General features: G+C 44.1%; 1 protein-coding gene across 1 annotated transcript in view; it reads left to right on the top strand.

The window, feature by feature from the left end:
• Window positions 1–14085, top strand: part of LOC309595293 (cell surface hyaluronidase CEMIP2-like) — a gene marked incomplete at both ends in the record, with an annotated part of 57939 nt that extends 43854 nt beyond the window's left edge. Inside the window, 6 exons of the mRNA XM_082322057.1 lie at window positions 4774–4956; window positions 6855–7068; window positions 7824–7925; window positions 10219–10379; window positions 11668–11777; window positions 13865–14085. Of these exons, the coding sequence (XP_082178183.1) occupies window positions 4774–4956; window positions 6855–7068; window positions 7824–7925; window positions 10219–10379; window positions 11668–11777; window positions 13865–14085 (991 nt within the window). The remainder of the gene's footprint in view (window positions 1–4773; window positions 4957–6854; window positions 7069–7823; window positions 7926–10218; window positions 10380–11667; window positions 11778–13864) is intronic.
• Between the last annotated feature and the right edge of the window lie 790 nt (window positions 14086–14875).

Raw genomic sequence — 14875 nt, 5'->3', positions numbered from 1 at the left:
GAGAGAAGGTGGTGAGGACATGGCCAGGTTCCTTGCAGCCCTTTCTCCACTCTTCTCAGCACCTCTGAGATGTGTGGGTATTTCTCGCTCCATTTTCCCCACCAGTGATGCTGGTTGGAGAGGAGGTGGCTTGCCCTGAAAGCAGGTTTTGTGCCAGAAGAGATTCAGCCTGGTGCTAGGCAGGTTGTGAGGCCGGGAGACATTTTTTGAGAGAAAATACAACTGTATCCTGACTGAGAGCAAGGAGCATTGACCTTCTGTGATTTGTTCTTCGGATGGGTTGGAGGCTGAATGGTGGCTTTGCTTTTTTTGTCTTTTGAAGTTCAAAATTCAGCCTGTGAGAGACAAACTTACGAAAGCAGCATGTGGGGATTTCTGCTCAGTTCCCATATTATGAATAGAAAAGTTTCAAATTCCCGGTTGTCTCACTGCCTTTGAAAGTTCAGCTCACGTAGATGTTGACCAAAATGTCAGAGGGGTTGTTTTTAAAAAGGACTAATAACAGTTGGGGGAGACTGACTCACTGGATGAAAGTCTCTTGTTTTTTCGAGCCCAAGGAAAAAATAAGTAATTTTTAGTTGTACTCTACAGCATTCCCTCATTAGCTTACCCCAGATTTTCATCAGTGAGATCAGGAATTGGACTGTACACTTCCATGGTCATCAGCTACGTGACACGCCGTGTCAATAAACATAGTGGAGATGTTTTCTAGAGTAATATTCCTCAGCTTAGAAGTTCCCTTAGCTAAAATACAGCCAGGATTGATGTCCAGCATAACCAGCAACCCCAGCACTAGATCACACCTATTTGCCCAGGACTGGTACTCCATCCGATGTAGTCAAGGGGCATGTTCCCAATATTGAACAAGTGTTATTTGTCCTTTCCCAGGTGGTGAGAGTCCCAGACATGCACTCTTTCTATGTTTACTCCGGCCAAATCTCATCTCCCAGTTACATGACTCACTTCACATCCCACCACTCACCAAAGTCTCCCCTCCTTTGCCTGCTTGATCGCATTTCTCTGAGTGGCTTTGCCTTTGGGAGTTTGGGGTTGAGCTGGGGGGGTTGTTCTGAGGGTTGTAAATGAGGTATGTATGTGTGTACGTGCAGATCTGTATCTACCACATGTCCAAGAACAGGAAACCTCTTGCCTGCTTTTTTTGCCTTTCCCTCATCCTTTTTTGCTTTTGCTTATCCCAGGAAGCCTGCTCACTGCCAAAACATAAGAATACTTTTTTAATACTTTGCCTGATGTTTTTGCTTCACCTGCAAGAGCCAGAACTGCAAATGCCAATATCCTGGTGAAAAAAAGAAAGGCTTCTTGGGTTTGTTTCACCCAGTCATTTCCAAAAGGAAATAAACAGGCTAAATACATTCATAAAAATGCATGAAACGCGCTGTGGGGATTGCTGAGTGACAGTAACAGAGGGGCAGAAGTGTCAGGTTTTATACATGCTAGTGTCGGCAGACTCTCAAAAATTTTCCTAGTGGTGTTTGAAACTGTTAGGACCTGCTAAACACTGACTTTTTGCTAGTGCATATTTAGATTTTCTCCTTCAAATGCCTTTTTTTTTTTTTTTGTATAAACACATAGGAAAATGTTGGTGTGATTAAGAACAAGAAAGAAAAAAAGAAAGAAGAATGTTCCGTACTTCTAAAATTATCTGAACTTTATCACTAGAAAAGGTTGTGAACACAGTTACTTAGTTTTGGGGTGAAAATATCTTAAATATCTTAAATAGCTCAAGTCAGTTTCCTACACATGTTAATATGGCTTTCACTTAAACTGACAGCTAATTCCAAAGTCAGAGTTTCCACCTGAGAATATTTTTAGTTGCTTGTCTTGCAAGAAACTCCTAAGAAAGAAAGTTTAAAAAAAAAAAGTCCTGTGTATTACTACATTGGACAGCATTTTGTGCATTGATATTCTGACTTCTACCCCTTGTTTTTTAAATTATTATTTTTTTCCCTTTGTTTGTGCTGGTCTTTAAGCAGAAGAGCATCTAAAGCTACAGCATTCAGGCAGGGGTCTAAAATTACTCTGAATTTGTAATTTGGGATCTACTATGAATTCAGTGTTTTCTCTTCTTGCTAGTGCTGCCTGTGTCCCCAAGCCTCCGGGGCATCTGCAAAGATCCCAGTGGACGTGCTGGTACTGAGAGCGGCAGAACAAGGACTTATTTTTCTTATTCTGTCTGCAAATATTCACCCCAGAGTAGCAGCTGGTAAATAAGACAGAATGGAGGGGTTTAGGCAGAGAAATAAAGCAGGAGCCACAGTTTATTGACCGCTCGGAAAAAGATGAAGGCTTCCTGCACTTGAGACCCAGCCGGGAGGTCCTTGGTGGCCAGCGCAGTGGCTGAGGAAGGCACACGGACATCTGTTTTACCTTGAACGCAATGTCCAAGACATACCATGACTGATTACTGCTTGTTGCCTGAGGTTGCATTTCTCCCTCAGTTTTGGCAGTGGCTGGAGAACAGGCATGTAAGCCCCATCCGCTGGCCAGCTGCGAGGCAGAGCCCTGTGGCCGTCACGCAGCAGCGCTGCCGTTTCGTGCTTTGCTTTTCCTGGAGGTGGTGGAGCCCGGTTCAGCCACACAGCCAGGTATTTGGGAGGATTTACGGCGGATTTGTACAAGCTGAAGAAACAGAACTGAAGTAAAGAACTAAATAGGAAGCTGTTAAAATACCACTAAATTAAAGAGAAAATAACCACCTTATTCTTTCCTGTATTTACATAAAGGATAACTTCTAATGCCTTGCCTTCTCACATCTCCTCCCAAGCCCTTTGTTGTGGGAATGCACTTATTTCCATCTCTTCCTCCACAGACTCTAAAGTAGGTGCTTTTCGCTTGATCCTTTCAATCTTGGTATAACGTATTTCAGCGTTTCACTCAGCCTGCGCACGTGCGCACTAGGCTCTAGCACTCGTATTCCCAAATGCTCCAGCAACTCAAGATGGTCGCAGCTGTGGGTTTTTTCACACTTTTTTTTTTCTTTCACCCTCCAATTGCCTTTTCTAGTGCCTTTCTTGTTCCCCAGGGAGGTGGCAGTCAGTGTAGCACTGCACCAAAGCTGGTTCCCAGCATCTGAGGGAGATGACAAGCCCTTTTTTTGATGGTGTCTTGAGGGGATGAAATGTGCTAACGCAATGCAAATCACCCTTATGAAACAGCCAAATGTCTTGGGACTCCGTCCTAAAAATATTCCACAAACATGGCTCTGGTGCATTTCTTTCATTTCCTCTAGTCGGAGGCCAAATCATCTGAAAATATATCTGTTTTCTAGCTGTCCTGTGTTATGACACAGCTGGAGCTGGTTAAAATCTAGAGGGCAGTATCTGGCTTAAGCTGATGGGTCTTTGTGTGGCTTTGATTTATTATTCTAGAACAGCCTGTCCCCTCTTCCATCCTGCAGATAGTTTTGTTTTGTTTTAATGAGAAAACCAGAAAAAGGCTGAAATAGCTTTGCTTTTGAGCTCTCCACATGTAACGCAAAGTAGAGGTCTAGGCATGCAGATTCCCAGATTTCTCCAAATCAAAGTGGTTTCCCCCCATTTATCGCTCTGCAGGCAGGGATGGATGGCAGGTCATTTCAGGGGAGCCTTTGGATAAACTTTGTCTTCCTCAGCTTTGTAGGGCCCAGAAAGACAGCTGATGAAGGTGGTATTTGTCTTTCTCTAAGCCAAATTTATATTCTCACATTTTAACCAGGAAGCCAGGTGATTAAAATAATCCATTTAAAGCCTGGATGGTTTTGGTAATATAAGGAAAGCTAACCATGGTGCTGGTTCAGGCACTTTGGTGTGGTACACTGAGCCACTTCAGAGGGTGGAAAGAAAAAAAATAATTAAGCTAATTATCTTGGTATTTGGTTTTTCTTTTCAAGTGTAAACTTCTTGTGACTTTCTGCTTTGTACAGTACAAGTGCATCCCGCAGACAGCAAAGGGTGTCGGGTTTTGTGGAAGATCCTTCCCATCAGTATCCAAAGTGCACCGTAGCTGCGTCTTTTGGCTCTGAGTCGTGTAACAAAGGTTTCTAGTCTGGAGCCAGTTTTTCTCTCCATGAGGGTTATGATGCAAATCACAGGATAAAGGAAAGCTATGGGGGCAATTTTTTGTGAATGTGCATGCTGAAATTGTGATACACAAGAGTTAAAAGATGATTTAACTTTACCCTTAGTTATTCTACACTGGCGTTGAAGAAGGAGCAGGGGAGAGGGAGATTTTAATGGAAACCATAATAATAAACCTTGCTGTAAAGTGGAGGAAGCAGGTCTCTTTAGACCGTGGCTCTGGTTCAAGTCAGAGATTACTTTCTAATTCCTGAATCTGTGCCCCCGGTGAAACGTCTGCTGGATGCCGGTTCCCTCTCCCGCAGCAGCTCCGGATGAACTAAAACAAGCCCTGGCTGCCTCAGGAGACGTGAGTGGGTATGTGACTGGTTGTACCGCAGCCTTATGGGGCAAGGAAGAGAAAATCTCTGGTTTTAAGCCATCCTGGCACCTGACACAAAGTCCTCTGAGGTCAGCCGGGGTCCCTGGATCAGACCTTTGTAATAAGCAGCCGTTGTTTCCAGACAAAGCAAAAAAAATCTGATTTTCTTTGGCTTTGAGGATTTGTTGTGCTTTTTTAAAGGAGGAAGAGAACCTCAAAGGACATTTCTTTGTTTTCCCCTGAAGACTGTACTCTTGGCTGCAGACCATCTCTCCTGTACTCAAGCCCTTAAGTGCATTTTCTCTCTTTCCCCCTGCCTCCCCTTTTTGCCGACAGAGGAGACTGGCTGCACGTTGCCCTCTGCTATCCCAGGGAAGCCGTTTTTCAGGTGGTGGCAGATATCTACCAGCGACGGACAGGGACGGTGCACAGCGTAAAGCACTACCTCGCTGCTCCTTCCCGGGCCAGCGCTCTCAACAGGACCGGCGAGCAGCTCTTCTACTTTGACAGAGCATCGGGGTGAGCCCTGCTTTGCCCCTGAATGGGCAGCAAACCCTCGGGGTCTTTCTCTTACCAGGCCCAGCACCTCCTTTCCCTTCCTCGTAGTTAAACTTCAGGCCCATCCGTCTTGTGTGGTCTTTTCACTGATTTCAGGTCAAAATGGATTTACAGGCTGGAGTACCTGGGTTAGGTCTATTTCTGTATCACTGAGCAGCGATTTGCATTGCTGTTAAGAAAATGGCTGATTTCTTGCCTGGACTTTGCTCCTTTGAGGCATCCCTGCTGCTGAGATTGCTGCAGGTGTGAGTGCGCTGTAAATATTGTTAAAATCCACTGGACCCCAAATGGCCATGAAAAGGAGCCCTCTCGTGACTGCTGCAGCTCCAGCACTGAGATAGTCTGGGAAGTTTCAACTTCTTCATATTCCCATGAAGAGAGATTTCTAAAATCATGACACTCTAAAAATCAGATTTTGTGAAAAAAGGAGAGCACCATAGTACATCCCTTATTTTGAAGGCATGAAAAGAGTCCTAGAGATCTTGCGCTATCTTTATAAGACTCTAGGACACCTTTGGTTAAAAAAACATATTACGAAACCATGTTTCTCAGTCAGCTAAAATAGTTAGGGAGGAAAAAAGTGTTTTGTGGTCTAACCATGGGTCCTGTGACGCTTCACCTGACTAAGTAGCTACTTCAGGAATCAATCCACAAGTGCCAGATTTGAAAATGAGATGGGATATATTTATTCATTCAACCATAACACATGAGCAATCGAATCCCGGAATGCTGTCCCTGTTAACCAGGCTCCTTGCTGATGGCCAAGTCTCTCTCATGATAGGAACTGTGAAACAACAATTGCTAATTAATCTTCCTTTTTTTTTTTCTGGGGGGGGTGAGGGAAAGTTGCCCAAATTCTGTAAACAGGTTGTTTACTACTGAGTAGCGGGGAAAATGGTTACACATGCGGGTCTGTGGGGGAAGAGCCATTAGCTGCCAGCAGCCATCTGGACCTGGTACATGCAGATTGATGGATCTAACCTAACTGAATTCTGACAGTATCAGCCTTTTGGTTTTCTCTTTAATTCAGCAGTGATTTTTTTACCCTTTCAGAGTACAGAAGTTAGGGGATTGGCTTTTTTCTTTTCCTGTTGTTGTTTTTTAGACTTTATTTCATAATGGGTGGGATGTTTCCCCTTCTTTTTTTAACCCCACATGCTGGACCCTTGGAGAGGACCCAAGCTTACTCATTCCTTCTTCCAGACAAATAGAAACAAATATTTAGTTTTAAAAGAAATAGAAAGAAAAACCCTTTTAAAGCTCATGTATCTTTTTGATCCTGGAGCTGAACTGAGCTGTTTATATAATTTCCTCAGACTGAATTGCAGAATGGACACGATTGAAAACATACTTAGAACAACTAGAAAAAAAAAAATGAACTCCAGAGGCCAGAAACCTGGCTGCCTTCGAGCTTTTGTCATGCATGCCTAAGGCTAAGCTCAGCCTGCGGGCCAGGACCGTGCAACACAGCCAAAGGGGAGATGCTATTTCCAGGCAAGCCTGTCTTCTGCACAACAGCTGAGGACCACTGCTGCTCTTTCTCTGGTGGGATGCCTGGGGGCAGCATGGGGTGCCTGCCCCACACGATGCTTGCCTGGTGAAGACAGCTGGCTTGGGCGTATGGGCTGCAAGTGCTGCAGGTCTCGTCATGCCAGGATGAGAGGGGAGCTCAACCTGCATCCTTGCAGGACCCATTTTGCAATGGCTGTGCGGTATTACACTGATCTAAGACAGAGCTGGTTTGTGATGTTGGGAAATGGGAGGGATAATGCAATTTAGCAAGTGCAGACCCTGCCTCTACTCAGCTTTTCCTCTAAGCTCACGGTGGCTCTGATCCCTTCATTTGCTCCCATTTGTAGGTACCTATTTGTTCACCTGCAAGCCCATGAAGCTCGGAAAGGACACAGTTACTGCTCTCAGCAAGGCTGCGAACGTGTTAAAATCACGGCGCATATGTCCCCAGGGACCTCCTGGAGCTGTGACCCAAACCCCTTCCCGGAGAGGCCAGCAGCTGCCCAGCACCCCGTGTCCCAGCGCCCGGCTGGGCCGTGCAGGGCGTGTGGGGCCCCGCAGGTACCCGCCGCATGAAACAGCATCTGAGCTTATGCAGTGTATGTGCATCCACATGAGGGCAATTCGTTTTCACAGCATATACGGAAAAGTCGTAGGGAATTCCCACTTGTGAATCTGCCCAGCATCATGTAACCTGTGTAGGGGGAAGGGTTTTGCTCTGAATTTCTGCAGCTTTTTGTACTATGCTTCAAAGATAGCCTTAAAGAAATTGCCCATCTGGAAGCATGTGCATGCACGTTCATGGCACCTTTTTTCCCCCATTTCTTTCTTTTAAACAAGAAAAAAAGGACTCTTGAGGGGGCTTAGATTGGATTAGCTTTGAATTCCAAAGTACGACATTGCTGCTGAATTTCAAACTGGGAAATAATTCTGATTAATAGGAATAACTGGAAAATTAGAGCCAGGTTCTCTTCTCATTTACTGTAAATTTACCCCACTCTAAATCCTGTAGAATTGTTTCAGGCTCATACAAATCTGCACTTGAGTTTATAGCCAGGCAAAATATATGAAATTCATAATGAACTTTTAAACTTGCTTAGTGGCAGAGTGACCATCAGAGGTCCCTTCCAACCAGCATTGCCACGATCCTTTGATAAATGAGCACTTACTTGTGAACCGGGATCACAGTTTGAAAAAAGAATTCTTAAAGTTTTGCAATCAATCATATACACGAGCATTGATACCTGGTGTCATTTTGTTGATGAAAACCAGTTAGCAAGCCAATTTTTAAGTTTCTGTCTCTGGTGTAATTGCAGCTTGCTATCACTAGCACACCCTCGGTCGAGTATATAAGGATCCAGATCCAGTCTCTCAGCAGGGCGGACATACAAAACCACTTGACATCCGCATTCATTAAGGTATGCTGTGTTTTATCACATTTGAAATGGTGATTAAACAAGGGAAGCCTTATCTCCAAGGAAAGTTACTGCAAAATCTTGCTGAGCCTTGGTGGAAGGAAACGGGAAGTTCCCCTGGAAGAGGCAAGTGCATTGTTCTCCCCCACAATTAGCTCCATTAAAGTCACTGGGAGTTTGTATTCTATTCAGATGAGGATTTGAGCCCTTAGGGAAAAAAAAGGCCTTTTACCACCTCAGGAGAAGAATTAACACCACCACTCTAATGTAGAGGAAGGGGGGAAAAAAGCACACCAGAAGTCATTGTTTACAAAGGATGTAGGGGAAAAAACACGTTTGTTTTTCTGATTTTCTCTGCTGGCATTGCAGTAAATGATAAAAATAACTATATTTCACTACTGAAGGGGCTTGGAGCGGTCAGGTTGTCCCTGCACATGCCTTATATGTCTGTCTAGATGGTGAAGGGTGACTGAGATCATGCTTGCAAGGACGTTGTCCAGGCTTACATGCCTGTGTGCTGCTGAATTATAATTAATGCTAACAAATGCCAAGCAAAGCTGGTACAGCATCCTTAAGGAGTCTGAGCAGCCAAGATTTCTTGCCACATGCACATGCTGCATCATCAAAAATTTATTCAAAACCATTAGCAAGCAGGTGTTATGGGGGCAGCATCCTCACCTGTGGTGAAGTGCAAAGACCTGCATGTGTGCAGCACAGACGGGCGTAGTCAGCGAGGTTTGGAAAACCAGGGGTATCTTCAAAGCTTCTTGGCCTTTTCCAAAGCTTTAATTCAATCTGTCATTTTTCAAAGGATGTTTTATTTCAGACACATGTACTCCTAGCTGAAGTACAAGGCTGGGCTAGGCAAATGATAAAGATTAATGTCTAAAGGAGGATTCTTACCCTGAATCTTAAAAGTTGCAGGAAATTTGGAAATAAGTGAAGCGGAGGAGCCCCCACTACCGAGACACATGTTTTGTTCTTGTTTTGCTGAATGAAATGCAAAAGTCAGAAATCTTCTAAATTTATAATCCAAGCTGCCCCAAGGAGTGAGGGAACTGGGTGCAGTGGTGCCCTGCTCCAGCTCCCGCGGGGCTGCGTGAGCCCTTGTGCTGGCTCCTCGGCGGGTCTGCAGCATGCGGACACGGGGAGATACACAGCAGGGCTCCTTCTTTTGCCAGCAGCTCATGTTTAGGTTGATTTGCAGTGGTGGTTGCTCTCTGCTCCTTGTGCACCCAGACTTTGACACACTTCCCAGGCTAAGGAGTGTGCGACAGCCAGCACTGGGCAAAAGCTTTAGTCTGTCTTTGCTCCTCCTCACTCCCCCCTGCCCACTCATGGCCCAGACATTGATGTTTCCCTTACCCTTGACCCCCTATTGCATTCAGCATCCTCCGACATCTTGCAGAAGCCACTTTTTAACACTTGGCTCCCTCATTCAGTCTGGCCCTATATTCCCTGGAGGCATTCACATGGCTCAGATTGGTGGGATGTATCTGAGCTCCCTGGTGCCTGCGGGCTTTGGATGACTGTGTGGATTACAGTGTCGTGTTGTGTATCCTGGGCTCAGCTTTCTGACAGCCTGACCTCAGTACGCTGTTGCCATCCTTGGTGGAGGTTGTGTCCTCCCAGACTGGGCTGCCTCTGGGATACTGGGGAGATGCACCAGTGCCGGGCACCTCAGAGAGCCTTTGCCTTTCTAAAACCAACTATCATGGCACAACCTGAGAGGTGTAACCTGGGGAAGGAGCCCTTGCTGTAGGAAAGGAGAAGAGTAGGAGCCACATGTGCTGCAACTTCTTTGAAGCACTAGGGCAGCCCTACCAAGAAGGAATATTTTGGTTTGGATATTTACATTTCTAGGGAAAACAAAAGAAGTCCATGTGTCGCCTCTATTCGCCCATCTGCTGTCTCAGCACCTCTCCCTTGCTCCGTGGTCAAATCTGCTTTGCCAAGTGACAGTAATTTCCCCCACATGGAAAGAAACTGTATTAAGACTGAACTAAGCATTTTACTCCCAGGGTTCTCGGCTTCCCAAATGTATTTTCCTAATACACAAAAGATGTCGATGACCTCATTTCTCATGTTTTTGTACCCCATTGAGAACTAAGGGTTTTGCTTCTTCCTGCTGCTGACCATCTATCAGTGATGTCACTTCATCTGTACTAATTATACATTTAAAATTATAGGGTGTACACCCTTGATATTTTCCTTGCTTGTAACTCCCCTATGGAAAAGCAGGATCAGAGTCTGAAGCTCCTGCCTCCATAAAACCTGCCTCTGTTTTTTCTTGCAGATAAATGATCAGGTTTTCCTGTTCAATAGCCGTGGGATATTCTTCGTGGTGCTAGATGCATGTTCAGGAGCAGTCGTGAGTAGGCAGCACTTTGACGCAGTTACTGGTGAAAACGCTGCCAGTGCAATAACTGATTACGTTCAAACATTTATAAAAGAGAGGTAAGCAAACTGCTGAGAGCCCCGTTCATGTAGCAACCCGTGGCTGATAGACAAAGAAAGGAAAATGACCTACTTTCATAATCAAACCTGTGCTCTGAAGAAATCTGGCACAGATTAAATATGTACAAATCCCAAATATCACCCAGATAATAAGAGAAGCAGCGTCTCTCTCTCTCCCAGGATTGCACAGATTAGAGCAGACAGAGACAGATTTTCTGGAAAACTGGCAATTCCTTCTAAATTAACCATTCATTTTCCAGCATGGAGTAGCTAAGGTCCTTGCCATGACATTTGCAATCCTGCGCACCTATCCCAGTGTCCAGCAATTTCCTGGCAGCCGATGATTCAGTTTTCCATTTCTGAAACGAGTTCATTTCTGTTTACTCTTACTGATTGTTTTTGCTTCTTGTGACAGATGAAAATCATAGGTGTGCCAGATTTTCCAATAGGACTTTTCTTGGGTGAGCCAATGAATAGACCTGCCTGCCTGCGGGCTCTGTTACCTTGCATGTGTCCTGGCAATGGTCTGGATCATCTGTTTGTGTCTGCCCCACATTCCTTGTGGTTTTATGTGTCGCCACATAAACATGGAACAACAGAGATTTATAGATAAATTCTTGGCTGCTGGCAGAAGCAGGTCAAATAACCAGAAAACAGACTTAGTCCAAGACATTTCTGAGCAGTTCATGACCAAAGATTTGAACACTCCTGAGTTGTTACATCTGTATTTATGCACATGAGTATGTACATGTATGAAACCTGCATAAAGTGACATATATCCATATGATGCCTGTATATTCGGTTTGATTTTCTGGTAGGATGTGTATTTTGCAAGTGCAGGCATTCAGCTGAATGCAACCAGTTGTGCCTGTAATTCATTGCAGGTACAATTCACTGGGGGCTGAAAGCACATCTGTGAGGACCAAAGCCAGACTGAAGCCTGATTGAAAATCAGACCCAGGATATAGATGGTTTCAGAGTCTCAGCACTGCAGAGCAACCGGATTTCTTCTGTGGCTGAGTGTCCCTCTCCCATAAGGGATGCACTCGCAAACAGTCATCTGTGCTTGTTTTGATTCCGTGTGAAGCACAGGTTTAATTTAGGAACATTTAAACAGAGGCTTAAACTTAGGAAAGCTTACGTGTGACTGAAATCAAAGGGATTTAAGCATGTTCTTAAAGTTAAGCAAGCTCTTAAGTACTTCTCTGAATTGGAGCTTAAAGGTCTTGCAGATTCTTAATGAAGTAATATTTTGCAATCATGCGGTAATTACTGTCCTTCTTTTCAGATCACTTGTTCTCGTGTGCTCTAGAGATATTGCAGATGTGGTGGGGAGCTCTGAAATGTCTGTTTTTACCAGGTTAGGTTCAGCAAAGCCTATTGTCTTCCACAAGGAAGGTAAGTGTATTTATTCTACCGTGTTTCTTTTGCTTAAGAATTACTGGTGCGTTTCCCTACCAAAAATGTACACATACTTATATAGTGCTTATCAATATCTTTCCTACCACAATATGCCAGTGTAACCTAGTAAAAACCTCTTCATGGGGATGGTGAGAAGTAGGAGAGTTATTTTGGGGCTTTGACCCTACTTCACCAGTGAGAAGCTGTATGCTGCAAATTTTTCATCCTAAAGGGAGTTTGTTTTTCTAACCAAAAAAAAAAAAAAAAAGAAACATTTGATAAAGATTCCATCTCTAAAATTCAACTGCTTTGCAAGGAAAAACAATCACAAACTGAAAGGCTGATGAAAAAGAAAATAGCCTGAAATAGGAGCTATTTATTTTTTTGGATGGAATGACGGTGAAATCACCAGTTTTGGAAAGTTCTTATTACAGTTTTACCTTGGATTGCTGCAAGAAACCCATTGGTATCATTGGTCCAGGAAATCCATGCTGGGTTTCCTACTGGAAAACTGGGGGCTCTTGAGTCCAGATTTGGATGAATAATTTGAGTGATAAGGAAATCAAGAAAACAACCAGCCAGCTTGATTCAGATTTCATTTGCAGTCTCTCAAGCAGAGATCAGGTGGAGAATTGGCTGTATTTCCAGCTTCTTTTTTTTCTTGGGGGTTTGGGGATTTTTTTCCCCTAGTGCTTTACTGAAATTTATATCAATTTCTGGCTCCAGTTTCAATGCTCATTGCTGTGACCATTCCAGGGGAGGACAGCAGAGTCTTTACAGCAGAGACAGTGATTTCACTTTGGTGCCTGTTTGATTCCCAGGAAGCTGTTTTTTCTTTCATCCTTTTAAAAGCAAAAGTTTGAGGTTTTCTTTTTTGTTTTTGTCCTGAAACTTCATTGTTTCATTCTTTCATCAAAGCCCTGAATACTTTTGAAAGGAATTTTTTTATTAAAAAGCAATCTTTTTTGTTTGTTTTGTCGAAGTTTGTTCCCTGAACCACCTGTGCTGCTCGCTTGGGCGCAGCACTTCCAGGTCGTTTTGGGAGCTTGGTTCAGCCTCCAGCCCCAACTGCTCCTGGGGCACAAAAAGCAGCAAGTGGGACCACCAAAGCCGTGGGGACACACTGCTTGGTGGCCATCTCCTTGCCCTGCCACTTTGGTGGGATGCTGGTGTCTGGCGGTGGGACTAAGCCGCTGCTGGCCGATCACGTGCCACCCCTGTTTTGCTTGGGCAAGGTGTTCACCCACGTGTCTGCCCTGATTTCCAGTCTGGGTAATTATGTTCTGCTTCATGAGCTTTCTCCTGCTGATTCAGGTATGCACGCTATTTGACTTCACAGCTCCAAAAGTGATCGCACGCAGGACTGGTCCACGCTGGGGGGGCTGCGTTTCAGGGCAGGCTGGAGCGTTTCTCCCAAGTGCATATTGCTTCTGCCAGGGATAATGCAAAAAAAACCCCTGATCCCCTTGGCCCCATCGGGATCAGGATTTAGGGTCTTGTTGCCTGGTTTTGCAAAACCTTATTTAAATTAGAAGTGTTTACGGGAATAGTCTTGATCCAAGCAGCTGCAAATAGCCTTGGGAGTCTTTGCAATGAAAAGCATAACATAAACACAAGACATTATTATTAAAATCGAAGAATACATAATGCCTTTGTACTTTGTGACAGCAGAGGACCAGAGCAGCGTCAACATGGGGAATAGTTTAGGCATAACAGGAAGAAACTGATGTAAACTAATAAAAGAAGGATTCAAAGTGCCTAACTATTTTCATGTAGTCAAATAAGAAAAAGTACCAATGCTTAAAAATAAAGAGTAAAACAATATTCCTGCTAACTGACATCTGGGAACCTATCTTAGCTTATTGAAATACCTGCAGATCTGGGATGCAGTGAGGTTATGGCTTCAGGGAGGCTCGTTCTCTCTTTCATCACCCTTTTTCTCCCCTAAGTGTTCTGTTATTTTAATGCAAGGGAAAAAAGAAGGGCTAAGAAGTTTCTGTGCTGTGTGGAGGGAGTCTGTGCTGTGCTGCTAATAAGTGAACCGACCCATCCAGAGGGTCACTCTCTTTGTGTCTGTTTTTCAGGGAGTTTTGCCATGCTTGGCTATAAAGGACAAGCCAAACCCTCCTGGATTAAAGTCCTTAATCATGCTGGTTATCAGAAAGCTGCTTCTCTACAGCATTATGTTCCCTTGAAGCTGAAAGAATATCAATGTCCAGCTAATGCTGACAAGTTGCTAAAATTCGCTTTTTCTCAGAACCACTCAGAGCACATCTCTGCAGAGCCCGCGGCGCCCCGGGATTAGCAGCTCTGGGGCAACACCAGCCAGGCAAAGCCCACCGCTGTCACCAAAACCTGCTCTTGTTTTTACGGGATTGTACCAAACCAAAGGTGTTCACTTGTCTATTTTATAACTAATAAATATATTCTCATGTTAAAGCTCTGTGGTAGAGCTTTATTTTTCAAGCAGTGCCTCACAGGGCAGGATAGAAAAAGCCTGTGGGATGCCTTTCCTAAGGAGAAATGTTTCAAAATATCCATGATTTCGTATCAAAAGGTAAGTTTCGAAGGCGAAACCCTGCTCTCCGGTATCACAGGGACTGGAAATGAAATTTGGCATGGAAACTTTAGCAACGTCCAGGGAAACAGATGAACCTCAGTAGAGGTAGGGAATTCTCCCTTCAGTCCTGTTTTCCCTCCATTAATGTCTGCTTTTAAAAAAACTAAGTGTCCATCTGCCGTGGCATCTTAGGTGAACTCAGTAACATCTGCTTGCATCAATGGGTAAGCATGCAGTGATCTTACAATAATGTCTTCTAATCAAACTGAATATATAGGGTGCAATAAGGAGTTATAAATGTGTTTCTGTCTCTGGCTAATGACTGGTGAAATGATGTTTGTCCAACTGATGTGAACATTTAATTAAAGACCTACAGGAATAAAACTCAGGATAAAGTATGTGCTGTGTTGCATAAATTCTTGCGTTCCTTTCAGACAATGCTCGTATTGACTTTCTGCTCCCATTGAGGACTGAAATACTGCCAGTATTAGTGTCTAATTCTCTTTGATTTTTTTTGTTTATGCTGCTGCTTTTT

This window comes from Platalea leucorodia (assembly GCF_965183815.1).
Source record: "Platalea leucorodia genome assembly, chromosome: 9".
NCBI lineage: Eukaryota > Metazoa > Chordata > Aves > Pelecaniformes > Threskiornithidae > Platalea > Platalea leucorodia.
The sequence above is the reverse complement of the archived record's forward strand: the minus strand, read 5'-3'. Positions and strand labels throughout refer to the sequence as shown.